Here is a 26,552-nt window from a genome sequence, read left to right on the forward strand (position 1 = left end):
AACTCTTAATTTTTCTAAAATGATATCAATCTTCTGTCAATTTTTAGACAGTAACCAATCTTATGTTTCGTGTTTCCTGTTTTCACTTTTATTATTTTCTTATATATTTCAGCATTGTCCAACATTTATGGATTTCATTGTTAACCAACAAAAGATATAAGGAAGAGCGATACATGAGCTAGGCATACAGCAGTCAAAAATGTCTAGCCTCATTCAGTGAGGTCTTTCAATTTCCCAAGAAGCTGAATGTGTTGAGGAAGCAATGTATCTTACATTTAGTGACTTGGCACTATTTATCAGGAAGATAAACAGTGGTGGAGGTGGGTGGTGGTGTAGTTTGTATTTCCTATTAAACCTGCCTGGATATGGAAAAGTAATTCAGAAGAGCTCCTCATTTAGGTATATTTTAGGCCTTTTCTGATTTTACTGCCTTTATGCTTAGGGGCGCCTCATCCCAGGTGCATACAAGTTTGATGCCCTGATCACTACTTTTGAGATGATTTTGTCAGACTGTCCTGAGCTTCGGGAGATTGAATGGCGTTGTGTCATCATTGATGAGGCCCATCGACTTAAGAACCGTAATTGCAAGCTACTTGATAGTCTCAAACACATGGACCTGGTGAGTTCCATGCTGACTTTTGGGTAGAAACAATTGGGATTAACCCAGTTTAGCTGAGAAGAAAAAAAGAATTAGAATCTTGGTATTGAATGGTGAATATGGCGTATGGGAATGGTAACCTGAAAGTCACGTAAAAGTTGTAAATTTTACAATTGGAAAAGTATTATAGTTTGGTGGTTCTCAACCAAGAGGATAGGTGGGAAACTATTAGTGTGTAAAAAATACTCCCAAACTAGGATCTCAGCTGGGTGTAGTGGCTCACGCCTCTAACCCTAATACTCTGGAAGGCCAAGGCAGGAGGATTGCTTGAACTCAGGAGTTTGAGATGAGCCTGAGCAAGAAGAGAGCCCCATCTCTACTAAAAATAGAAAAAAATTAGCTGGGTGTGGTGGCACACACCTGTAGTCCCAGCTATTTGGGAGGCTGAGTTAGGAGAATCACTTGAGCCCAGGGTTTGAGGTTGCTGTGAGCTAGGCTGATGCCACAGCACTCTAGCCTGGGCAACAGAGTAAGGCACTGTCTCAAAAAAAAAGCCAACTAGGATCACTTGAGCCCAACAGTTTGAAGCTGCTGTGAGCTGTGATCATGTCACTGCACTCCAGCCTGGGTGACAAGAGTGAGACCCTATCTCCAAGAAAACAAACAAAAAAAAAAAAACTCCAAAATTTAGTGGCTTAAAGCAACAACTACATTTTTTATGTTTCTCTAGTTCTGCCACTTAGGCTGGGCTCAGTTAGGCTATTGTTTTTTGTGGTCTTGCCTGGTGTCATTAATGCTGCTCCAGCTGGGAATTGCTGTTGATTGTTGGCTGGGGCTCCTGGGTTATCTTCCACATTACCACATGACCTCTCATCCTCCAATAGGCCAAACTGGGCTTTATATGGTAGTCTTAGGGCAGTGTTCCAAGAGAGCAAAAGTAGAAAATGCAAGGTCTTTGAGGTAGGCTCTGAAACTCACACAGTATCTCACTTCTGCTACATTCTCTTTGTCAGAGCAAGTCTCAAGACAAGCCTAGATTCAAGGGTGAACCTTGATTGGAGGAACTACAAAGAATTAGTGGCCTTATTCAATCCAGCACAGTTATATTCCCTAGAGAAGGGCAGATTAGGATATCTATAGGGAGTTGAATGTGGAAAGACATATGTAATTGTAAAAAAGCATAATCTGAATTACTATTTTTTCTTCAAAACCAATATACAACAGGATGAATTACTATTTTTTAATTGATTATAATATTTAAGTTATTTCAATATGTTAAGTGATGTAAGAATTTCTTGAATCATTTTTGTTTATCAAAAGAGGGAGCAAGTAAAAGAAACATTAAAATAATACTGTGATCCATTCCCATCATTTTCTAGATAAAGAATTTAAAAATTACTTTAAAAATTATATACTTGATAAAAAAACCCAGAAGTTTTTTGTGTGTTTGAATTTTATCATCCTTCTGTTTCCTTTATTTCTAGGAACACAAAGTGCTACTAACAGGAACACCTTTGCAAAATACTGTGGAGGAACTGTTTAGTTTGCTTCATTTCTTGGAACCTTCACAGTTTCCCTCAGAATCAGAATTCCTCAAGGACTTCGGGGATCTCAAAACAGAGGAACAGGTAGGAAATTTATCTGATGAGGTAATAACTTAGGACGAAATGGTAAAAGTTTGTACAAGGCAGACATCTGTTGCCATAGGCATGAAGGGCTTTTCTGAACTTTTTATAACCTTGTGCCTACATCATCTATAGCATCATCCAAAATCTACCTTTCTTAGATACTGGAAAATTCTAATATTTTATATTTTCATGTTTCTACAAAATGTGAAAATGTTTGCCCTGTGTTATTGATTTCTTTTTCTCTCTGTAATGGACCACAGGTTCAAAAGCTACAGGCTATTCTCAAGCCAATGATGCTAAGAAGACTCAAAGAGGATGTTGAAAAAAACTTGGCACCCAAACAGGAAACTATTATTGAAGTAGAGCTGACTAACATCCAGAAGAAATACTATCGGGCTATTTTGGAGAAGAATTTCTCCTTCCTTTCCAAAGGGGCAGGTCATACCAACATGCCTAATCTACTCAACACAATGATGGAGTTGCGCAAGTGCTGCAACCACCCATATCTCATCAATGGTGAGGGAATTCCTGGAAAATACCTGAACTTCTGTATTACCTGCGTTTATTTTCTAAATTCCTCGAGGACAGTCAATGCCTTGATTGATCTAACCTAACTTGGGGGTGGGAACTACGAGTGGGGAAGGGTCCTCCTTTTAAAAAAAAAGATTTATTTGTGGATGTCTTTCTCTAGTTCTTTCTACTCCCTTGATCCTGCATAATCTCCAAAATTAAATAGAATTTGCTGTTTAGAATTTCATGAATAAGAACTCAGGGATGCAGCTACTCAGGAGGCTGAGGTGAGAGGATCGTTTGAGCCTAGGAATTCAAGACCAGCCTGGGTGATATAGCAAGACCCCATCTCTAAAAATAAATATGAAAAAGAATTCAGATTATTCAGTTCTCTGGATAAATGTCCTCACTGATACTCCATTTTGCTCTATCTTTTTTGGGTGTTGGTAGAGTGGTAATAGTGAATTGTATGTTCTATCTTAGTCCTTGTCCACATATTTACATATATTTTACTTAGTTATCAGAGGACCACCTTACTTGGGGTATTTTATATAACACAATTGAAGATAATTTTAGGATATTTTAGTGCTGAAATCCTGTGAGAGATGTTGATCTCAAATCAGATTACTGGTTTTTTGTTTTTGTTTTTTGGGTGGGGGGGGGTTGGCTTTCTTATCTCAATTTAATAGACAGCCTTAATATATTTCACTGGATTTCAACAACAAGTTTGATTTTTTTTTTTTTTTTTTTGGCAGGTGCAGAAGAAAAAATCCTAACAGAATTTCGGGAAGCTTGCCACATTATACCTCATGACTTCCACCTGCAGGCCATGGTTCGTTCAGCTGGCAAATTGGTTCTTATTGACAAGTTACTTCCAAAGCTTAAAGCTGGTGGCCATAAAGTTCTGATCTTCTCCCAGATGGTACGCTGCCTAGATATCCTAGAGGATTATCTAATCCAGAGGAGGTGAGAAAAGGAATCATACTAATCTTGTGGTTACTGTATCCTCATAAAGCAGCAAAAAGTAGGAAGGCCCAGAAAGTCCTGGGTTTAATTAGGGTTGACCAGTTGTAATAAGAGAAGTGTATTTAAGACTTAGTCTCAACTTTTTTATGTTTCTTGGCCTGGTAAGGATATGGGGTACTGGTATTGATCCTAGCCTGCTTTTTTGGTCTCCTCCTCTGCTTAGCCACTTAAATTTTTTCTGTTGACTTCCATACAGGTACTTATATGAACGTATTGATGGGCGAGTTAGAGGCAACCTTCGACAGGCTGCTATTGACCGCTTCAGCAAACCTGATTCAGACCGCTTTGTCTTCCTGCTGTGCACCCGGGCTGGTGGACTTGGTATTAATCTTACAGCTGCTGATACATGCATCATCTTTGATTCAGACTGGAATCCACAAAATGACCTGCAGGTAAAGGAAATTATTCTCTTAGGGCTTAACTACCTAACCTGAGAGGTTTTTCAACAAGATCAGGATCTCTTGGAAAGACCTTTCAGGGAGTATGGAATTGTTTACTCAATTAGGAGTAGCAGTTAGGTTAGGGATCAGTGAATTTTTTTCTGTAAAGAACCATATAGTAAACGTTTTAGGCTTTGTGGACCATATGGTCTTTCTTGCTCTCTACTCACCTCTACTGTAGCACAAAAGCAGCCATAGATAATAGGTAAATGAACAGGCAAGGCATTTACAAAACTGATGTCCACGAAGACAACCAAGGGTTTGCTGACCCTTGGTTTATATGGTGGGGCAATAAATTCAACTTGAAATTGACTTTAGATTTTGAATTGATCTCATGACTGCTTCAGAGATGTTTACAATTGTGAATTGGTATTTTGTGTCTCCTTGCCCTTCCCCCCACTTATGTTATTTTTTTCTTTAAAAAAAAAAAAAACAGGCCCAGGCACGGTGTCATCGAATTGGGCAGAGCAAAGCTGTGAAGGTGTACCGTCTAATCACTCGTAATTCCTATGAGAGAGAGATGTTTGATAAGGCTAGCCTCAAGTTGGGATTGGATAAGGCTGTGCTTCAGTCCATGAGTGGTCGGGATGGCAACATTACTGGAGTGAGTCTTCTTAGTCTATGGATAAGTTTATAGTGGACCGTAGTGATGGAGACAAAAGTTATTTTTGCACAGGAATCTGACTACCATGTTTGCATTCTTAATTATTTCTTATAATAACTAAAGTATTATGGCATGGTTAGGTAATATTCTCTTAATAGTCTTTTTATCTTTCTTTTTATTTTCTTTGAGACACAGTCTCACTCTGTCGCCCTGGCTGGTGTTGTCATCATAGCTCACTGCAACTCCTGACCTTAAGTGATCCTCCTGCCTCAGCCTCCCAGAGTGCTAGGATTACAGGCATGAGCCACCGCACCCAGCCTTCTTATCTTTGTGTTGGTTTTTGCAGATCCAACAATTCTCCAAGAAGGAGATTGAAGATCTCTTAAGAAAAGGAGCATATGCAGCCATAATGGAGGAAGATGATGAGGGCTCCAAGTTTTGTGAAGAGGACATTGACCAGATCTTGTTAAGACGAACTACAACCATCACCATTGAATCTGAAGGAAAAGGTTCTACCTTTGCCAAGGTATGTTCTGTCTGTGCTAGGGACTAGAAAAGCAGAGATAGAGACAGGAATCTCTATGATTTAAATATGTTTTTAAAATGTGGTTGCTTGATTTCACATTGCTGAAAAAATTATTATAGCAACTTTACTTTGCCTTTGTTCCTCACTAGGCAAGCTTTGTTGCTTCTGAAAATAGGACAGATATTTCTCTGGATGATCCTAACTTTTGGCAAAAGTGGGCCAAAAAGGCTGACCTAGACATGGATCTTCTCAATAGCAAGGTGAGCTTACTCTTTCTTTAAAGAGGAAATATTCCAGAAGACACACTACTTTCAGTGGTTTTTATAGCTATTCTGATTCTTTGATGCTAATTGCAGTTTATGATAATGTTTTATATACAAGGGCTGTTGCAAAAACTTTCTACCTAGAGAGGCCCAGAAAAATATCTACATGTCTCCTACCTTATTCTACTTCCTGAGTCCCTGTCAATTATTTTACATGTTATAAAAGAAAAATCTCCCTTTGGGTATCTACATATGTTACATCCATGGCTGTTTTAATTCTTAAATGTCTTATTCTTTTTCCATGAGCAAAACATAAAGAGAGTTACTCTGTTCTCTACATAGAACAACTTGGTGATTGACACACCTAGAGTACGAAAACAGACCCGCCACTTCAGCACCCTGAAAGATGATGACTTGGTAGAATTCTCTGATTTGGAAAGTGAGGATGATGAGCGGCCACGCTCCCGCAGACATGACCGTCATCATGCCTATGGACGCACTGACTGCTTTCGGGTAGAAAAGCACCTCCTGGTATATGGGTAAGAACTCACCTTGCCGTGAGAGAGAGTGCATCTCCATCCTATTAGACACCCTATTTGCCTTTCAGATTGGAAGCAATGACCAAAGAAGGGATAATGTGAAAAATGTTTGCCTTGGAGGGAGTTGATTCTATTTATTCTGTTACTATGTTTTTCAAAGTCTTTTTCTCTCACCCTTTTTGAGGAGATGTGATTCCAGGGAGCAGGAGAGTATAATGGAATTAGAATTCCCAGGAAAATATTAATATAGTTTCCTTTTTGTTGTTTTAGTTGGGGACGATGGCGAGATATTTTATCTCATGGACGATTCAAGCGACGTATGACTGAACGAGATGTGGAGACAATTTGCCGGGCTATCCTTGTGTACTGTCTTTTACACTACCGGGGGGATGAAAATATCAAAGGTTTCATCTGGGACTTGATTAGCCCTGCTGAAAATGGCAAGACAAAAGAATTGCAGAATCATTCAGGTAATTATCAACTCTTTACTTTTTTATCTTTCTATAGGTTATCTAATCCTTTTCAGGTCCAAGGGTTTTTCTCAATCCAAGTCTTCAATGTCCCCCCTTTCCCAGGTCTGTCTATCCCTGTGCCCCGTGGACGCAAGGGGAAAAAAGTAAAGTCACAAAGCACTTTTGATATCCATAAGGCTGATTGGATCCGGAAATATAACCCTGACACTTTGTTCCAAGATGAGAGTTATAAGAAGCACTTGAAACATCAGTGTAATAAGTAAGGATGAAATTTAGTGAAGAAGAAAACATTTTTCACCTCGAACTTTGTACACTGTTATTAATGAGCCAGCTCTTATTCCCTCCTTTCTAGGGTATTGTTGCGGGTAAGAATGCTATACTACCTGAGGCAAGAGGTTATTGGAGACCAGGCAGAGAAGGTGTTAGGGGGTGCCATTGCCAGGTAAAGTTCTATATATTTTTTTATACCCTGCCTTATTCCAGGGATGATTAGTCTACTTATTTCATTCTATACTATCTTTGGGATACCTGATAATTTGAATCTATATATCAGGTCTTTAATCCTATACTTGACACTAGTGAAAGGAAATAGTGCAAGATGCATGAGTGTTTTAAATTAATGGATAAGGGAGGCTACCTGTAGTAATCTTTGGAAAGATTCTAACTTTAATTTCCTGCATTGCTGAGCTGACCGTGCCCTCTTGTACCTTTAGTGAGATTGACATATGGTTCCCAGTAGTGGATCAGCTGGAGGTTCCAACAGCCTGGTGGGACAGTGAGGCTGACAAGTCCCTCCTCATTGGAGTCTTTAAGCATGGTAGGTACTTTGTAGCTTATTTCTTCTCTACTAAAGATTTATGTCCACAGATGGAGCATTTAGCAAAATGCTCATGAGAAATAACTGAATTCTTTGATTGCTCTTTAATAAATTTATGACTGAATAGGAAACTAGTTCTTAAATGTCCAGAGCAGAGTCATTAGTTTCTATAAATAGATGTTCAAGAAAGACCAGATGGATAGGTAAGTCTCAAGGTAGGGAGCCTCCCATCTGTTCTCTAATTACAGTTACCAGTATGTTACTATACTGTGTGTTAAGGGGTCTAAGTTAGAGTCCCACAAATAAGGGAGGTAATATAAACCCATTCATGTTATTAATAACCACACTTAATTTGTTTAGCTTTCCTATCGCTTGCAGAAAGTGTTTTATTTATCTATATGTCCCATTTGTGTAAATGTTCAGTTGTCACTCTGATGTAGGTGTGAGCAGCAGTGTTTGAGTGAAACAAAAATAAAGCAAAAAAGGGAGACTGACTAGACCAAAAAAAAAAAAGGCGAGGAGAGAATACTCCCTTTGCAGTTTTGCCTGAACCAAATCCCAGGCACTAAAAGCAGTGAGCATTAACTTTCAGCCCAGTGACTTGGGGAATTGAAATTTCTTTTTTTAAAAATAGTTTTCTATTTTTATAATATAAAAGTAATGGCACTTAATCTGCATGTTTTTAAGAAGCTTAATGGGATAACAAAAACTGTGAACATTTGTAGCCTTGTATTTGCTGTGAGACACATAGGTTTAGAAGAGTCCAAACATCTCCGGAGTGTATTCATCCATTCATTTATTCAGTGTTCATCACATATTCACTGAGTGCATATTAACTTGCAGGTACAAGTTTCTTGTCCTTTATTTGAGAATGTGTGATCTGCCACTAAATTATTTGACTTGAGTTTTTATATCTATAAGAATTATAAAAAGATAACCAGTTAAATGGCTATGTAAATCTGTCACCATAGTATATAAATTCTTTTTTTTTTCTTTTACACGTTACTGAGAACTTTAAAGTATATAAGTTCTTTAAATTCCTACGGTCAGTAACTAGTTAAAAACTCATGACTCTAAATTGCTATAACAAATGGGCAGATGCAGTGATTCATGCCTGTAATTCCAACACTTTTGGAGGCCAAGACAGGAAGATCACTTAAGCCAGAAGTTTGAGACCAGCCTGGGCAACATAACAAGACCCCATCTCTAAAAAAAAATAAAAACTAGCCAGGCATGGTGCTATAGTCCTAGCCACTTGGGAAACTGAGGCAGGAAAATCGAGGTTACAGTAAGCTATGATCATGCCACTGTACTTTAGCCTGGGCAACAGATTGAGACCCTGTCTCTAAAAAAATTGAATAAAATAAAAAATTGTTATAAAAAGTGTTAAATATAGTAATGTAACCCAATAGCTATTTTGCATTATGAGCAAAGTAGCCTATATGTTCTAATTATCTAAAGGCACAACAAATCTCTCATTGTCTTCAACTCTGGCCCTGTTTCTTCTAGGCTATGAGAAATATAATACTATGAGAGCAGACCCAGCCTTATGCTTCCTGGAAAAGGCTGGTCGACCAGATGATAAAGCCATTGCAGCAGAACATCGAGTGTTAGATAATTTCTCTGACATAGTTGAAGGGTAAGCATTGGTGTTTAGTTCTTTTAAAGCTCTGAGTCCACCCGGTAAAGGCCACTAGTTGCTTGTGCTATGAGATAACATAACTCTAGCCTCGACTTAACTACCCATAATGGTAGTTATACTCATGAATGGTAAATCCTTAACAAAAAGTAGTACCAGCATAAAGCATTCCAAAAACTGGCCTAAACTACACATTGCTATAAGATGCAACTGTGTGAAAATTAATGTTTCCAAATGCTTGTTTGATATTCTATTCAATTTGCTTTACAACACTGTTCTATATGGCTACAATAGCTGAGAAGATAACTGGTTCTCTTAAAAGATAACAGCCAGGCAACTCTCACGTGTTGCTTATGTGGTAGAGCCTCAGGTACTTTTAGCTCTGGTTTATTATTTCCCAATAGTATCTGACACATAAAGGCATTTACTTTGCCTGGGTACATGTCCCAATGATGAGTTGCCATGCTAATACTGAGACACCAGGGTAGGGCAGTGTTGCCCTAGTTTGGGTGCCAGTGAGTTTAACAAAACTTCTCACGTGGAGACCTGAGGGGCATGTGAAATAATTGGCTTAGTTAATAAATACCTACTCATTCCTTCATGACTGAGAGATTTCTCTTTGATAGTCAACAACTTCAATTTGCTTAATGTAGGGCCCTCAAAGGAAATTCAAACATTTATTCACTGCAAATCATTTATTATGTCACCCTTCTGCTCAGTAGAGAAAAGTAGTAAAAAAAAAAGCATGAACCATTCAAATGAAATAATAAAAAGTAAATAAATAGTTGGGGAGGAAGGAGAGAATGGGTTAAACAAGAAAAAAGGCTATCAATGGAAAGAAAGTGTGCTAATCAAAGTGTTTCATTTAAAATTCAAGCAATTCTGAGTGGTGTGTTGTCAATTTCTCATAATTTTTTTTTTTTCCTGTTTGATGAACTGACTCAAAGCTTTGCACCTGGCCTGCCATTCCTGTGAGCTTGAAATTTAAGTCTATTCCATGCTAGGTTGTACATTTGGCCAGGTCTTCATCCTAAGTTCCTCCTGTGATTGAAGATACATTATTAATGTTTTCTTGTGCCTCTGGATAATTTTAGGGTTGACTTTGATAAAGATTGTGAAGATCCTGAATATAAACCACTGCAGGGTCCCCCGAAGGACCAAGATGATGAGGTAAGGAATTCCATTTGAGTCTAACTTTTTTCTTTTTTTTTTTGAGACAGAGTCTTGCTTTGTTGCCCAGGCTAGAGTGAGCGCCATGGCGTCAGACTAGCTCACAGCAACCTCAAACTCCTGGGCTCAAGCAATCCTGCTGCCTCGATCCTCCCAAGTAGCTGGGACTACAGGCATGCACCACCATGCCCAGCGAATTTTTTCTATATATATTAGTTGGCCAATTAATTTCTTTCTATTAATAGTAGCGACAGGGTCTCGCTCTTTCTCAGGCTGGTTTCAAATTCCTGACCTCGAGCATTCTGCCTGCCTCGGCCTCCCAGAGTGCTAGGATTACAGGCGTGAGCCACTGGGCCCGGCCTGAGTCTAACTTTTTTCTATTAATAGTTAAGTCTTCTCCCATTCTCTGAATCTTGAAATATATTGATTAAATTTATAATAGAAAATGAGAATGGAAAGTATTAATGGAAAGGAGTGTAACACCAACTGGGGGAGATCAGGGATGACTTTGTTGAGAAGGTGGGACCCAAGCTGGACATTGAAAGGTATTATTTGACTAATAAATTCCTGAGTCCCATTATTTTTGAGCCGTTATTAAGAACTGACTTTTTAGGTTCTACTTTCTTGTTCTTCTTTTAGTTGGTTGCTTCCACATTTTTGTGAGAGTTCCTTTCATTAGAAATTTTTCTTGATCCCTTGGTGCCATAGGACACACACAAGAAAGTGATTTCAGAGTGCCAACTTCCCCCCCTTTCCCTCCCCCCTCCATCCTATTGGGTGGATCTCCTTCTCTAGGGTGATCCCTTGATGATGATGGATGAGGAGATCTCAGTGATTGATGGAGATGAAGGTAAACTTCTAGGTCAACTAGTACAATTTTGTGTGGGGTGGTGGGGTTGGGGAATTATTCACTGAGTTCTATTCTGGGATTTCTAAGAGCTTTGCCTTTGGGTGGGTTGAAGTACTAGTATTATCTCTACTACCCTTTCTATGCTTTCTATTCATTCTACTTTGTTTTCCACAGCCCAGGTGACCCAACAGCCAGGCCATCTCTTCTGGCCTCCAGGCTCTGCCCTAACAGCTAGGCTTCGGCGCCTGGTAACAGCCTATCAGCGTAGCTACAAGAGGGAACAGATGAAGATAGAGGCTGCAGAACGTGGGGACCGGCGAAGGCGGCGTTGTGAAGCAGCCTTCAAACTCAAAGAAATTGCACGGCGGGAAAAACAACAACGGTAAAATATAGCTGGGAATTTGGGCTGAGCTATTTTGTGTCTTCAGCTGTGGGCCCTGTACTAAAAAGCATCTTAAGAAGGATTTATTTGGAATGCCCTACAGAGGGACCATCTTTTCTGCCTTGAATTGTTACACCCCTAAGACTTAAAACCTCACTTGTGTGCGATAATCATAACTCCTGGGTAGATCTTCTGTGTAGACATTCTCATTATTATTTACCTGCATCATTTTCCCCCTTGGCTTGGTAATTCTTACTTGTTATGTAGTATCTCTGACTGCCTTTCTGGGCTTTTTTTTTTTTTTTTTTTTTTTTGCCTCTATGATATTCTAAACCACATTAAGAAGTAACCGGTTTTCCTATGTTGTTCTGATGACTTTTATCTTATTGTTCTTCCTTTTGTAGATGGACAAGGCGTGAACAAACTGATTTCTATCGTGTTGTGTCTACTTTTGGTGTGGAATATGACCCTGACACCATGCAGTTCCATTGGGATCGCTTCCGCACTTTTGCTCGACTGGACAAAAAAACAGATGAAAGCCTTACCAAGTATTTTCATGGCTTTGTGGCCATGTGCCGTCAGGTCTGCCGCCTTCCCCCAGCAGCTGGAGATGGTAAGAAAGACTGTGGAAAGTCTAGGGTGAGTGGGGATGGATGGTGACAAAACTAACTCTTGGTTCATTTCTCTTCTGCTCCTGCAGAACCCCCAGACCCTAATCTGTTCATTGAGCCCATCACTGAGGAGAGGGCCTCACGGACTCTCTACCGTATTGAATTGCTGCGGCGCTTACGGGAGCAAGTTTTATGCCACCCCCTTTTGGAAGATCGGCTGGCATTGTGTCAGCCTCCAGGTCCTGAATTGCCCAAATGGTGGGAGCCTGTTCGGCATGATGGGGAGCTTCTACGAGGGGCAGCCCGTCATGGGGTGAGCCAAACAGACTGCAACATCATGCAGGACCCAGACTTCTCTTTTCTGGCTGCCCGTATGAATTATATGCAGAACCATCAGGCAGGAGCACCAGCTCCGTCCCTGTCACGCTGCTCTACTCCACTGCTACACCAGCAGTATACCTCGCGCACTGCCTCACCATTGCCCCTTCGCCCAGACGCTCCTGTTGAAAAGTCACCTGAGGAGACAGCTGCCCAGGTCCCCGGTCTGGAGAGTCTAACTTTAAAGCTAGAGCATGAGGTGGTGGCCAGGAGCCGACCAACCCCACAAGACTATGAGATGCGAGTAGTCCCCTCTGAAACTACCCCTCTGGTTTCCCGGAGTGTTCCACCAGTCAAACTGGAGGATGAGGATGATTCAGACTCCGAGCTGGACTTGAGCAAGCTGTCACCATCATCTTCTTCTTCCTCATCCTCATCCAGCTCCAGCTCCAGCACTGATGAGAGTGAGGACGAGAAGGAAGAAAAGCTAAGTGAGTGCATGTGATAGGCTGTTGGCCCTTGTCCCCATTTCCCTCCTCTCTGCTCTTTTCCTTTTCTAAATGCATCCTCTTGACGAGATTCAGATTTTGACTTGATAAAATGTCAAAAGAGACCTATTATCCTTTGGGCCTTTATTCAGAGCCCATATAATTACATTACCATATAACATTATTCTTCCATCTTTTCTCACACTTTGTGTGGGATCTCCAGCTGCTGACCGGTCCCGCTCAAAGCTCTATGATGAAGAGAGTCTCCTGTCTCTCACCATGTCCCAAGATGGATTCCCAAATGAAGATGGAGAACAGATGACTCCTGAGCTGCTGCTGCTGCAGGAAAGACAAAGAGCTTCTGAGTGGCCCAAGGTAACAGCCTCATTCCTAGACTTGTAGAGTCCAGAAATACAATGTAACATTATCTACAGGGAAGAAGGAACAGATGGTTCTGTTTTTTATTTTAAATTGTGTTTACTCCTACATGTTTTTTCATAAAAATTCCCAGTTGATCTAGGGATCTAATAGTATTACCTCCTTCCTTTCTGTCTTATGAGTTTTACCCATCTTAGTAATGATGACATTAAGTCATAGGATCAGGTAGCTAGTGCTTAGTTCCTTAAAATCCTATTTATTTCTTTTTTCCCCACTCAGGATCGTGTCCTGATAAACCGCATTGACCTCGTCTGCCAGGCTGTACTCTCAGGGAAGTGGCCTTCTAGCCGCAGGAACCAGGAAATGATAACAGGAGGGGTCTTGGGGCCAGGCAACCACTTGCTAGACAGTCCCTCATTGACGCCTGGAGAATATGGTGACTCTCCAGTCCCTACACCTCGAAGTAGCAGTGCAGCTTCCATGGCAGAGGAGGAAGCGTCTGCAGTCACCACAGCAGCAGCCCAGTTCACCAAACTTCGCCGAGGCATGGATGAGAAGGAGTTTACAGTTCAGATCAAAGATGTAAGTTCAGTGTTTGTTTAGGCACTGGGAAGTGGGAATGAGGTTATAGTCCTTGCTAACTAATAGGATACTAAACTCATTTGGTTAATTTTTAAAATGAGAGGAGAGGCCGGGCGCTGTGGCTCACGCCTGTAATCCTAGCTCTTGGGAGGCCGAGGCGGGTGGATTGCTCAAGGTCAGGAGTTCAAAACCAGCCTGAGCAAGAGCGAGACCCCGTCTCTACTATAAATAGAAAGAAATTAATTGGCCAACTGATATATATATAAAAAATTAGCCGGGCATGGTGGCACATGCCTGTAGTCCCAGCTACTCGGGAGGCTGAGGCAGAAGGATCACTCAAGCCCAGGAGTTTGAGGTTGCTGTGAGCTAGGCTGACGCCACGGCACTCACTCTAGCCTGGACAACAAAGTGAGACTCTGTCTCAAAAAAAAAAAAAAAAAAAAAAAAAAATGAGAGGAGAAAAAAAATTAGAGCTCACAAACATCCATTTAGGAAAAGTCACTGAAGAAAGGGAAGGAATCTCCTGAGGACTAGATTAAAAGAAACTTTATTTTCAAAGGAAATTTAAATGACACAAGGCTTTTGGGTGGCTTAATTCTGGATCTAAGCCTGATTTTTAAAAAAATGAAATCAGATTATGGGGAAGCTGTTAAAAATGACACCTAAGTATTGTGGGCTTTATTAAGTTAAAAATTAGAGGAACCATTTCCACTGAAATTAAATCAGTATTATTTTTTTTTTTTTTTATTATGATGCAACATGCTAGGAAGTATTTTTTGTTTTGTAGATGGAAATTTTTATTTTTCCTGATCTCCTTCCCTGTTAAACCCTATTAGCTAGTCATTAAGTACTCAAAGAAAGAAAAGTTTCTTAAATTAGTATGTGACAGAAAGGAGTATTCTGCCCCTGTGATGAGTTGCCATGCTAATACTGAGACACTAGGTAGGGAGTTTTACCCTGCATTGGGTGTTGTTGAGATAAACTCTACTTCTCCTAAATCTACCTGAGGGGCTCTAAGTTAACAAATGAAATCTTTCTAGGGAAAAAAATATATAAGTTTCACTGTATTTCTAATTTCCACCCTTCAGTCAGATAGCCTTCTTACTATCATTGTGCCAGAGGATGAACCCATAGCTCAAGTCCCCCAAAGCTTTATCTTTACTTGTAATAACATATGCTATGTGATGTCTTGGGTGGGTGGATTGTCTTCCCAGGAGGAAGGATTGAAGTTAACATTCCAGAAGCACAAGTTGATGGCTAATGGAGTAATGGGAGATGGACATCCACTATTTCATAAGAAGAAGGGGAACAGAAAGAAGGTAGTAGAGGTGAGTGGTAAGGAAAGTCTTTAACATGATGACTAGATGAGGTCTTTTTATTCCCAGTAATTGATAAAGGTAGTTGGGATTGAGGGAAGAAAGATATTAGAGTTATCTCATGACTACCATTGGCTCTGCTCCCCCTCCCTCCCTGCTCCAAGAAGAGTATGTGCTCATGGGGGTGGATTCTGGGTTTGCAGCTGGAGGTGGAGTGCATGGAAGAGCCTAATCACCTTGACGTGGACCTGGAGACCCGGATACCTGTCATCAATAAGGTGGATGGTACTTTGCTGGTGGGTGAGGATGCCCCTCGCCGGGCTGAACTGGAGATGTGGTTACAGGGTCATCCAGAGTTTGCTGTCGATCCCCGATTCCTAGCGGTGAGTGGCAGTCCCATTCAGCAAGATGTAAAGTTGTTCCCCCTGGTATTTTAGCTATGTAAAAGGGGAAGAGCATGCCTTATTATATCATTATTTCTGCATCTGCAAAATCAGAGTAATAATACCCATCTGCCTACCTCACAGAATTGTTGCAAGGATCAAAATAAAATAATGTTAAAATAAAATACTATTGAAGTATTTCTTAAACTAAATGCTAGGCCAATATTTGCTATTAAACTATTATACAAACCACCTAATTTTTATGTAGAAATCTGGAAATCTGCTTGATGGCAGTTTTCCACTAGGACTAATCCTTTATGCAGTAAACATTTATTTGTCAAACAAAGGACACCTAAATAATTACTCCAGAGAAGATTTCTATTCCTCTCAGATAACTGATACTTTTCTATTACAGTATATGGAGGATCGCAGAAAACAGAAGTGGCAGAGATGTAAAAAAAATAATAAGGCAGAATTGAATTGTTTGGGAATTGAACCAGTACAGACAGCTAACTCTAGGAATGGAAAAAAGGTGAGTAAGACTGAAGCATTACTACTGTGTTCCCCCACTAGATGCGATAATACAAAGCTCTCAATGATGATTTTGACTAATGTTATTTATCTTTTTTCCAGTGTATGTTTCTGAGAAAAATTATCTTCATCATAAGGAAACTAGAGTTGTTTTTGTTGTTTTTGTTTTGTTTTTAAGACATGGTCTCACTCTGTCACCAAGGCTGGAGTGCAGTGTCATGATCATTGGCTCACTGTAACCTCAAACTCCTGAGCTCAAGCTTTCCTGCTTCACCTTCCTGAGTAGCTAGGACTATAGGCGTGAGCCACCATGCCCAGCTAATTTTTATAAATTTTTTGTGGAAACCAGGTCTTGCTATGTTGGCCAGGCTGGTCTCAAACTCCTGGTCTCAAGCAGTCCTCCTGCCTTGGGGATCACAGGTATGAGCCACTGTGCTTGGCCAACCAGAGGATTTTTTTTAAGCACCAAAGTTTTTTTGAATCACCACCAGAGCATTTTTAATGATATTTTTACAGTATTTTGGTATCTTCATCTCTAGAAGAGCATAAAATTCTAAAAACTAACTTTAGTACTTTAAGCTAATGAAAATAAAAGAATTAGTAAGATTTGTTAGGAAGAACATTTAGGGCTTATCCTGCTCTTCTATTGAATAAGGAATTTTTGGCAATCCTTTAACCTCTTTAATTTTCACATCCCGAATAGTGGGAGTTTTACTGTCATCTCTTAAGTTTTAAAATTCTATATATTTTAGGATTGATTGTGGGGGTGTACTAAAGAAAACAGTCATGGGCTGTCCCTATATATGAGAGGTTAAAAATCACTAATATGTCAATGATGGAAAAAGCACAAGAAGCCATGTTTTATAATTTATAATAACAAATTTAGTCATTAGGTTATTCCATATTTTCAAATGTAATTGTGCTTTTATAATGGCTATAGACCATTTGGTGGATTAAATACCCATTGTTTCTTCTTTTTTATTTTGAGACAGAGTCTCACTCTGTTGCCTGGGCTAGGGTGCTGTGGTGTCAGCCTAGCTCATAACAACCTCAAACTCTTGGGCTCAAGCAATCCTCCTGCCTCAGCCTCCCGAGTAGCTGGGACTATAGGCATGCACCACCATGCCTGGCTAATTTTTCTATATATTTTTAGTTGTCCAGCTAATTTGTTTCTATTTTTAGTAGAGACAGGGTCTCGCTCTTGCTCAGGCTGGTCTCAAACTCCTGAGCTCAAACAATCTACCTGCCTCTGCCTCCCAGAGTGCTAGGATTACAGGCATGAGCCACCTCCCCCAGCCCCATTGTTTCTTATTTCCACCCAAATATAACTACAAAAGTTTCTCTTGGCTATGCTTGCCTTATTCTGTGCAAGAGTTGTATTTTTTAAGCATATGTAAATCACAGTTTGGTTTAGTAGTCATTTAAAATGGGTTAGCACTTTTGTATACCAGCTTTATCTAATTATTCCTCACTTGATCTTTTATGTAAATCGTTTATATATATATATATAGTTATCTCTCAGTATACACAGGGTATTGGTTCCAGGACCCCCCAGATACCAAAATCCGTGGATGGTCAAGCCCATGATATAAAATGGTGTTGTATTTTCATATAATCTACACATATCCTCCCATATATTTTAAATCATCTATAGATTACTTATAATACCTAATACAATAGATACTATGTAAATAGTTTTTAAATTATTTTTATATTTGTATTATTTTTCATTATTGGTTGTTTTTTTTTTTCTTAATGTTTTTTGTTTTTGAATATTTTCAACCTGTGGATGGTTAAATCCATGGATGTGGAACCTGTGGATATGGAAGGCCACATATATATATATATACACACACCCACATATACATATTTGTGTGTGTATGTAACCACATGGTATCTCTAATAATACCTAGCTTTTGCATTTAACAAGTTCTAAGCATATAAAATACATATAGGTTTATGAGGTTTATTATTTTATGTTGGTCAAAGTGTTACCATGGAAGAAAGTTTCAATTTTCTCTCTTAGCCTCCATGAGACCTAGAGTATAATAAGCAGAATGGTTGATATGGGAAAGGCTGATGCCATCTCTGCTTGAATTTAACATAGAGCAGCTATCCACTGTACTTATTTTTACCTCAAGTACTTTTGCTAATCTCTTACTGTCAGTTGAAACTCTTAAAGAAAGGAAGAATCATAGAAAATGATAACAAGTACACAATTCTAAATACAGAATTGACAATAAATCTAGCACTACTTTATTACTAGGACCTGCAGGAGTTTAGGTGTTATTACAGTTATATTTGTCCATACAAACAGTGTATTAAGATGTTTGTTTTTCCAAGTCAAAAAGACATGTTCCCATGTTAGGTGTTAGGCTTAGACTGGGAAATAGAGTACTGAGACACAAGTACCAATTGTATGAGTTTAATGGCAACTACCCACTATTGTGCTTAGGCCAGTACCAAAGCAGAGGTACTAAAAGTAGTAACTTCCAGCTTCAATGAACTTAATTAGAACTTGTAGTCAGAATATCTAGAAGAAGCCATTTAACATTCAGCAGCTATGTCTTTTATCAATGTTGAACAAAAATTATTCTATTAAATTTGGTGAGGAACTACCCATGGTCCTTTTTGGTATTCTAGACATTCAGAAGTCTTTATCTTACTTGTCTTAAATTTACCCCTACTCTGATGTGATAATATAGAATATTATTATAAATGTCAATATAAATATGGTACACAACACATGGTAAGATTAACGTGAACAACCTGCCATTTGTAGACATTTAAGTGTATTTTTTCCTGTATGTTAACTGATTCATCCACTGTCTGACTCAAGACTGCTTATTAACAAAGGTAAGCATTTGTCAAATGGTTTTCTGGAATAAAGGTACAGTGTAGTCAAGGAAATAAAGCAAAAACTGGTTCCCATGAGTATCAGCATCAAATCCTTGACCTTAGCTTCAGCATCAGAATGCCTCAACCAGCTAAGTCCAACATTTCCTTCTCCTCATTACCACCAATCAAGCCTAGCCTGACTATACTTGTTTTGCCTCTTCTAAGATAGCTTCAGTGAAAAAGCATTTGTAATCTAGGACTCTTTTGACTTCTGGGTCACCACCCCTCTTTCCTTTCCTTTTACTATCTTATGTTCCTTCCTTCCAGGGTCACCACACTGAAACTGTGTTCAACCGAATTTTGCCAGGGCCTATTGCACCGGAGAGCAGCAAGAAGCGGGCCCGCAGGATGCGACCAGACCTTTCTAAGATGATGGCCCTGATGCAGGGTGGAGGCACTGGGTCCCTATCTCTGCATAACACCTTCCAACACAGCAATAGTGGCCTACAGTCTGTGTCGTCTTTGGGTCACAGTAGTGCCACTTCTGCATCTTTGCCTTTTATGCCGTTTGTGATGGGTGGTGCAGCATCATCCCCTCATGTAGACTCCAGCACCATGCTTCATCACCACCACCACCACCCCCACCCCCACCATCACCACCATCACCATCCAGGCTTGAGAGCCACTGGCTACCCCTCTTCACCAGCGACTACCACTTCTGGTAATGCCTTGCGGCTGCCACCACTGCAACCTGAGGAGGACGACGAGGATGAGGATGAAGATGATGATGATGATTTATCTCAGGGCTATGATAGCTCAGAAAGGGACTTCTCACTCATTGATGATCCTATGATGCCAGCCAACTCAGATTCCAGTGAAGATGCTGATGACTGAAGCCCCAGCATATGGTCCCCCATTGCTTGGGTGGCTGCTGTATTTTCATTTACTCTGGCCCTTGGACTATGGAAACGTGGGAGGGGCGCAGGGGAGATGTGGGGAAACCCAGGACTCAAGGAGGTGAAAAGGAAAAAAAAAAAAAGAAAACTCATACCTGATTGCTCCCAATTTTGAGAGGATTGGGTGGGCAGGGGAACTCCTAAAATATAATACACGACTACTTCCTCATTTCTGGGGAAGAAAAGGAGACTAGAGCAGCTGGTGCGCTCTCCCCTCTCTAGACACCTCCATTAACCACAGACTATGTAGCGCTGGCCCTAGCCTCTGGCAGAGCCTGTTCCTGGCCGAACTGTGGATACAGCTGGAAGTTCAGGAACTGTTACCTTCCTTCCCCTTGGCATTAATAAATTTAAGTTAATCCTTTTCCATTCTTCCCTTGTTCTGTATGTGCTCAAACCCAATGTAAGTATTAATTTTAAGAGCTGATGTTCATGGTGGGTAATTTCAACACCTTTTTCCTAAAGTTCCATACTGTTCATACTGAGTTACCTTGGATTGAGTAGACAAGTCATCTGTACTTCTCTAAAGGTTATATATAAATGTAGACTGTCTTGCTTGCTAAAATCAAGAGAATAATAAGAGTGAGCAAACAGTTCCAGATTCAAACTTCAAGTTCTTTGACAAGGAGAAAGAATTTCGTCACGAACCATGTACACTGTGTTTCAAGTTAACAAAAATACCTGTGCTTTTGGGGAAGCCATAGAATAGTGTCACTTCATCAACAGCAAAGGGACTGAATGACTAGAAGGATGCTGTCACAGCTTGGGCCAGAGGGAGGTGGAGGGTGGGAAGGAACTAAAGGTTTGTGGAGCCCCTCAAGCCATTTGTTTATTCCGACATTCCTCCTACCATCCCACCGCTCAGATGAAGCCTGGACATCTTATTTTCCTTTCTACTTCTAGGTCCTTCCCCATAGCTTGGGTTGTAGCTTATCGCGAGGGTGGGCTCTATTTCACCTAGTTAGAGCTCCGTGCCTGGGCGGAGCACTCGACCCAGTGTCCTGGCACCGAGGATCCTTCCAGCCGTAGAAACCTTTGCTTCCTCACCGTTTCTAGAAGGGGTGCATACCCATTTATTCTGTAGTCTTTCCACTCCTAGCCCACTGCAGATCCCGCTCTTTCCGCTTCCTCTTCCTTTGAAGATGGGGTGGGGCCTTAACACCCGCGCGCGGCAGATCCTGCGGGGCGGGGCAGGCACGTCAGGCCTCCCGCCCTCTTTGCTTCGCTCGTGGTTGCCGCCTCGGCAAAAAGTCGGAGCTCCTGAAAACCGCGGCTGGGCTGGGAGTTAAGGGCGGAGGTGGAGCGTCACGTGATGACGTGGGTTCGCGTGCGGCTGTGGCGAAGTTGACAGGAAAACCCCGCGAAAATCGACTCTTTTTGCATTGCACGTTTTGTTGATTTCCCCACTCTTTTTCTCTCCTCCCCCGACCCATCCGAGAGAGGATTTAAAAAAAAAGTCTCCAACGCTGTCGGGACCCGGAAACGGAAAGGGCATCTTTGAGGTCGATACTTCCGGGTCACTGGGAGAGTGCGGGATTCCGGGGCCGAGAGCGGGTGGCGGAGCCGGGACCTCGCGTGATTCTCGGAGCCCGAGGAGCAGCGGCCTTTGGGGCTATGGCTGTGACTCTGGACAAAGACGCTTATTATCGGCGAGTGAAGAGATTGTACAGCAATTGGCGGGTGAGGAAGATCCCGTAATTTTTCCTAGGGAGCCCCCCTCGGCCATCCCATAATAACCCTGTTTCTCGGCGCCCTTTTTTTTCTTTGGGTCAGGAATTCCCGGGTTCAGTGTCGCGCCCCTTTTGTTGCTCCCGAATCATTCACCGCAGGCGGCCACGAGCGCCGCCCACTAAGAGGGAATCCCCCCCGCGATCGCCAAGCCCTGCGGCCACCACCATCTTCCCCGCGTGCCAGCCCGGGTCACGTATAACAGCCACCTCTCGCAGTCTCTTCCCGCCCTCGGAAGAGGCAGCATCCTTCCCTCCCACTCTGTGGTCGCGTCTTGCTGCCCCCTTCTGCAGTGTTCACACGCACTCGCTCTGCCCCTCCAGTCCCACAGTGTTCTGCCCCAGGTCCCGCCAGAATTATAACCATCTTCGTAAAGGAAGGATGGAAGGGCAAAGGAGGATGTGAATCGGGCTCTTCGCCGTTTACCGTTTGCGGGGCTTTTGCTGGAGTTAAAAAAAGAAATACTGCTCACGCGCAACCGCCTTATGTTCTAGGAGGCCCTGCTATGGGTAGCAGAGACGTAATGCTGAAAATCTGCAGACATTAGTAATACCTAAAAAAAAAAAAACGATGTAACGCCTAAAACCTTATTAGTTTTTCTTCTTAGTAAGAGTATCCAGGGCATTTAAAGAGTTGTGGCACTTCGCAGTCTTTTAAAGATGTCCACAGTTAAAACTTATTTTTATGACACTAATTTGTTAATTGAACAAACATTTGATTGTATTATGTGGTGTAGCCTGAGCTGTCTGGTTTAAACCTGGCCTCTAAACTCTGTCATCAAGGGAAGATATATAGCTAATAAAGACTTACTTTATTAGTTACTCATTTTCTAATGGTCAGTAAGAACTAATGTGCTGGTAATAATCAGAAGTTCTGTCTTCCACTAGTACACCCTGAAATGATACACCTTTAATGTGGAAAGTTGTTCATAGTTCCAATGATTCAGAGTTCATTAAATTATTTCATTCTCTCTATGCCATTCATGAAAACTAAAATTAATGTATAGCTCTAATTTTCCCTACATGATAGGTTAATGCAAAGCATGAAACTGGTCTGTGTAGGAAAAACTGACCTGAAGACAAATTGGCAAGCTTAATATCAAGCTTAATATCTTTGTATCATGAAAGTTAAGTTACTCCCAGCCTCTGATTATTTTTTTCTCAAAAATCATTAAATTTTTTTTTAGGCAGGGTATCACTCTGTTGCCCAGGACAGAGTGCAGCAGCGTAATCATAGTTCCCAGCAGCCTCACACTCCTGGGCTCAAGCGATCCTCCTGCCTCAGCCTCCCAAGTAGCTAGGACTGCAAGCTAATACTACCATGCCTGGCTAATTTTTCCATTTTTGGTAGAGTGGGGTCTTGCTCTTGCTCAGGCTGATCTTGAACTCCTGACCTCAAGCGATCCTCCCCCCTCAGTCTCCCAGAGTGCTAAGATTATAGTCATAAACCACCATGCCCCAGCCTGTTGGGCCTCTTAATGACACCATTTGGGGGGATGTTAGATGATGGGAAGCCATTGATGTTACAAACTTATGAACCAAGTCTATATAAAAATCTATAAATCTATATAGACTTTTTAATAAAAGTCTATATAAAAAAGAGCAAAATCTGTGATTATTATGAAAATCTTATTGAATAAGTCTCTCTTTTGTTAATATGCCCAGAACCCACCTGTAGAATTTCTTTGTATATGCACAGTCATTCCAGGTTACAGCGCTTTAATTATAATGAACTTAAGCAAGGATCATACTTTTCTTGGATAAATCTGTTTGCTTATCCTAGATGTATCAGAAAAATAGCAGAATATACAGGTGTATTGAATACCTTTTTTTTTCTTTTACACCTTTTTCTTTTTTAATAAGAAAACTGGGATTGGAGTGTACGATGAAGAGAAGTTGATTAGTGGGTACCCATACACAGTTTGAGAGAAGACAGACCTAGTGTTAGATAGTAGGGGACTTTAGTTTACAATAATCTGTTGTATATTTCAAAGTAGAACAGAAGAATTAGAAAGATTCTAGCATAAAGGCAAATATTTAAGGTGGTGGATATCCCAAATACACTGATTTGATCTTTACAAACTATGTGAATGTATTAAGTCACCACATGTACCCTGAAACTGCACATCTATTGTGCATCAATTTTATAAAAACCATCATTAAATGAGCGGAGAAAACTGGGATTGAAATAAGATAATAAGTTGAAGTTAATAGTAAAAATCTCAAGCCTTGTGCTGTCGCTCCCATCAGAGAAATCTGTTATGATTAAAATTAACTAACTGAAAAATTAACTGGTTTGGGCTCCACACTCACTTTTTAATTGTGGATACTCTTGATAATAAACTTTTGAGAGCTGTGTGGTTGTCCCTAGCAGTTCTACCTCTCCAAATAAAAGTACATAGAGTTGTAGAAAACTGAAAAGCTGCTAAACTCTGTCTTTTTAAAAATAAGAATAGGAGCTAACCTTACTGGCCTGCAAGTTGTGTTTGATTTAGGTATAAATTTTTAAGCTATTGCAAATGAAATATTTCTTAATCATAGTTTTCAGAACATACATCGCAAGAATAATTGCCATATCACACACTTTTAACTGAGTAGAAATTTCTAAAATGTTAAGCTTTACATCTGAGTAAATAGTGGCATTTTAGGGATGAGAAAATGGGCTCAATCAAAAATCAACAGGAAACCTCTGTAATGACTAGAATTTATTACTGTTTTATTACTCTAGGGGATTTCAGTCTAATCCAGTCCTGCCTCTTATTTTTTAAGTTAGAGCTAAGAGCAGAAAGGATTTGCATTTGAAAATCCCAGGTGGTAGTAGTAGATCATGGAAGTGGGTTCTGTGGGTTTCTCTGTCCTCTTAAACTTACTGGGTCCTTTCAAGGATTCCCAGCCTTTTTGTGATTGTCATTATTTTTAACCAAGTAATATGATTAGTCCTGTTCACTGGGGGAAACAAACGAGCTTTCCCACCATCTTGGAATTCCAGCTGCTTTGAAGGCTGAGGGGTACAATATTCAAGTATACCTATAAATCATTAGAGATTTACCCTTTAGGACATCCTGGTATGAGTGGACCTTGACTTCATTCTGCTGCCTTTTATCCTGAAGAATTCTGTAAGATGTCTCAACAGCTGGTTTCAAAAGGATTAATGATCCACTGCATTCATTTGAACAGATATATGCCAACTGTCAGGATTAGGGTAGTGGGTGTCTGTGACTCCCCCAAAAACTTTGTACCACTGACGAAAACTAAGCTATATGTCAATGCTTCACTTGATTACTGCTTTCTGACTCTTTGCTGATACTTACGGTGGCTTAGTTTCTTGTTCTGCGTTGTTGTTATCTAACACTAGGCAGCTGTTTTCTTTGACTAAGGAAGTTTTTTTTATTTGTTTCTTTTGTTTAAATATGGTCTACCCTCAGAATCCATGGGGAATTTGTTCCAGACCTTCCTGCAGATAACAAAATCTGAGAATTTTCAAGTCCCTGAAAGTGTCATCGTATTTACATAACTTACATACATTCTCTCTCTTTTTTTTTTTTGAGACAGAGTCTTGCTCTGTTGCCTGGGCTAGAGTGCCATGGTGTTAGCCTAGCTCACAGCAACCTCAAACTCCTGGACTCAAGCGATCCTCCTGCGTCAGCCTCTCGAGTAGCTGGGACTACAGACATGTGCCACCATGCCCGGCTAATTTTTTCTATGTATATTTTTAGTTGTCCAGCTAATTTGTTTCTATTTTTAGAATTCTGGGTTGAAAATCATTTTCAGCTCACAATTTTGAAACCATTGTTTGTCGTTCTTCAAGCTTTCAGTGAAACCATTGTTTGTCATTCTTCAAGCTTTCAGTGTTACTTTTGAGAAGGCTAATATGATTCTGTTTCCAGTGTGTGTGTGTGTGTGTGTGTATATATATATATATATATATCATGTTCTCTCTGGCACTTACAGAATCATCCCTTGTGTTTTGAAATTTCACAGCAGTATGCCTTGGTGTGCCTCGTTTTTTTTCTTTTTTCCCTTCTTTGCATTGAACTGGGAACTGGGGGATACTTAATCTCAAACTCATATTCTTCAGGGCTAGGATGTTACATTCTTTGATCATTTTCTTCCCTCCATTTCCTCATTGATCTCTTTTGTTTCTGAAATTCCTATTCAGTATGGTTTCAACTTCTTGAGATAAATCTGTTGTTTATCTTTTAATTTTGTTTCTCATCTCTTTGTCTTCTACTTCCAGTGACTGTTTCTTAACTTTATTTCCTCATCTTTTATTGAATTTTATTTTATTTCAGCTATTATTTTTTATTTCTTAGAGTTTTTATCCTCTTTTCTTGTATCATAGGTATAGTATATTTATTTCTCTTATGGGAGGTGTTTTTATTTAAACTTTTTTTTTTCCATCCTCTGTATTGACTCTTTGGGTTTGTTTGCTTTTCTCTCTTACATACTGGAGACTTCTCAAAAATCAAAATGAGGACTGATTGGAATCTCTGCATGAGTGGGACCTCTCCACTGGTAGACATTACTGCATAGTGAATGGGCTTGTTTATTCCATGAGAGACCCCCAGATGTCAGTATCTAAAAGTGTTGTTTGAATTCAATCAGGATGTTCAAAGAAAATCCTCTAAGTCTTTGGGGTATTCATTTCCAGTTGTTGTTCAGAATGTACTTTCATTTAATTCCTCAATATTTAACATTTGCCTTTTGCTGGGCCTGGTATCTGAGCCAGAAGCCTTCCTGAGCCCAGTTCTCCATAAAAAGGTTTTTCAAAGAAGGTTAAAATCTTTTGCAGGGGCTTAGGTATTTTCTCAGGGTTTCTGAGAGCTAGGGAGCTGTCTCTTGATCTCACTGACCAGACTTATGTTTTTAGCCCTGAATTTATCCACATACATATACACCCATTCTCTTTCTTAATACTTAGCGCCTCCTGAGTTTTGAGCCCATTGTGGGCTCTATGAG

The 26,552-nt window shown here is 40.3% G+C and overlaps 2 protein-coding genes, 1 long non-coding RNA gene and 2 other non-coding genes across 12 annotated transcripts in view; 4 read left to right on the forward strand and 1 right to left on the reverse strand.

Moving 5' to 3' along the window:
- The window catches only part of CHD8 (chromodomain helicase DNA binding protein 8), a 63,903-nt gene extending 43,666 nt beyond the window's left edge, over positions 1-20,237 (forward strand). For 6 of the 8 annotated variants that reach the window (XM_076004193.1, XM_076004192.1, XM_076004196.1 and 3 more), the window contains exons 14-38: positions 443-619; positions 2,083-2,226; positions 2,487-2,742; positions 3,492-3,702; positions 3,959-4,154; positions 4,639-4,806; positions 5,153-5,332; positions 5,482-5,592; positions 5,938-6,134; positions 6,405-6,604; positions 6,686-6,866; positions 6,960-7,049; positions 7,321-7,424; positions 8,934-9,063; positions 10,158-10,233; positions 11,029-11,083; positions 11,258-11,465; positions 11,870-12,078; positions 12,166-12,885; positions 13,106-13,257; positions 13,540-13,842; positions 15,057-15,170; positions 15,362-15,541; positions 15,957-16,073; positions 19,238-20,237. In XM_076004193.1, coding sequence (XP_075860308.1) covers positions 443-619; positions 2,083-2,226; positions 2,487-2,742; positions 3,492-3,702; positions 3,959-4,154; positions 4,639-4,806; positions 5,153-5,332; positions 5,482-5,592; positions 5,938-6,134; positions 6,405-6,604; positions 6,686-6,866; positions 6,960-7,049; positions 7,321-7,424; positions 8,934-9,063; positions 10,158-10,233; positions 11,029-11,083; positions 11,258-11,465; positions 11,870-12,078; positions 12,166-12,885; positions 13,106-13,257; positions 13,540-13,842; positions 15,057-15,170; positions 15,362-15,541; positions 15,957-16,073; positions 19,238-19,804 — 5,046 coding nt within the window. In that variant the 3' untranslated portion in view covers positions 19,805-20,237. The remainder of the gene's footprint in view (positions 1-442; positions 620-2,082; positions 2,227-2,486; positions 2,743-3,491; positions 3,703-3,958; positions 4,155-4,638; positions 4,807-5,152; positions 5,333-5,481; positions 5,593-5,937; positions 6,135-6,404; positions 6,605-6,685; positions 6,867-6,959; positions 7,050-7,320; positions 7,425-8,933; positions 9,064-10,157; positions 10,234-11,028; positions 11,084-11,257; positions 11,466-11,869; positions 12,079-12,165; positions 12,886-13,105; positions 13,258-13,539; positions 13,843-15,056; positions 15,171-15,361; positions 15,542-15,956; positions 16,074-19,237) is intronic. The other 2 variants (XM_076004194.1, XM_076004195.1) reach the window with 2 other exon arrangements.
- On the forward strand, positions 9,508-9,618 carry LOC142871762 (small nucleolar RNA U6-53/MBII-28). Its single transcript, XR_012919955.1, has one exon. It is a non-coding gene; the product is annotated as a small nucleolar RNA U6-53/MBII-28 (small nucleolar RNA).
- LOC105864666 (uncharacterized) lies at positions 13,012-21,280 on the reverse strand. Its single transcript, XR_001151114.3, has 3 exons — positions 20,936-21,280; positions 15,395-15,595; positions 13,012-13,221 (listed from the first exon to the last, which is right to left on the reverse strand). It is a non-coding gene; the product is annotated as an uncharacterized LOC105864666 (long non-coding RNA).
- On the forward strand, positions 14,746-14,854 carry LOC142871764 (small nucleolar RNA U6-53/MBII-28). Its single transcript, XR_012919956.1, has one exon. It is a non-coding gene; the product is annotated as a small nucleolar RNA U6-53/MBII-28 (small nucleolar RNA).
- Positions 21,281-21,329: 49 nt separating the features above from the next.
- Positions 21,330-26,552, forward strand: part of SUPT16H (SPT16 homolog, facilitates chromatin remodeling subunit) — a 35,828-nt gene continuing 30,605 nt past the window's right edge. The window contains exon 1 of the mRNA XM_012752645.2: positions 21,330-21,546. Coding sequence (XP_012608099.1) covers positions 21,481-21,546 — 66 coding nt within the window. The 5' untranslated portion in view covers positions 21,330-21,480. The remainder of the gene's footprint in view (positions 21,547-26,552) is intronic.

This window comes from Microcebus murinus, chromosome 6 (genome assembly GCF_040939455.1).
Source record: "Microcebus murinus isolate Inina chromosome 6, M.murinus_Inina_mat1.0, whole genome shotgun sequence".
Lineage (NCBI taxonomy): Eukaryota > Metazoa > Chordata > Mammalia > Primates > Cheirogaleidae > Microcebus > Microcebus murinus.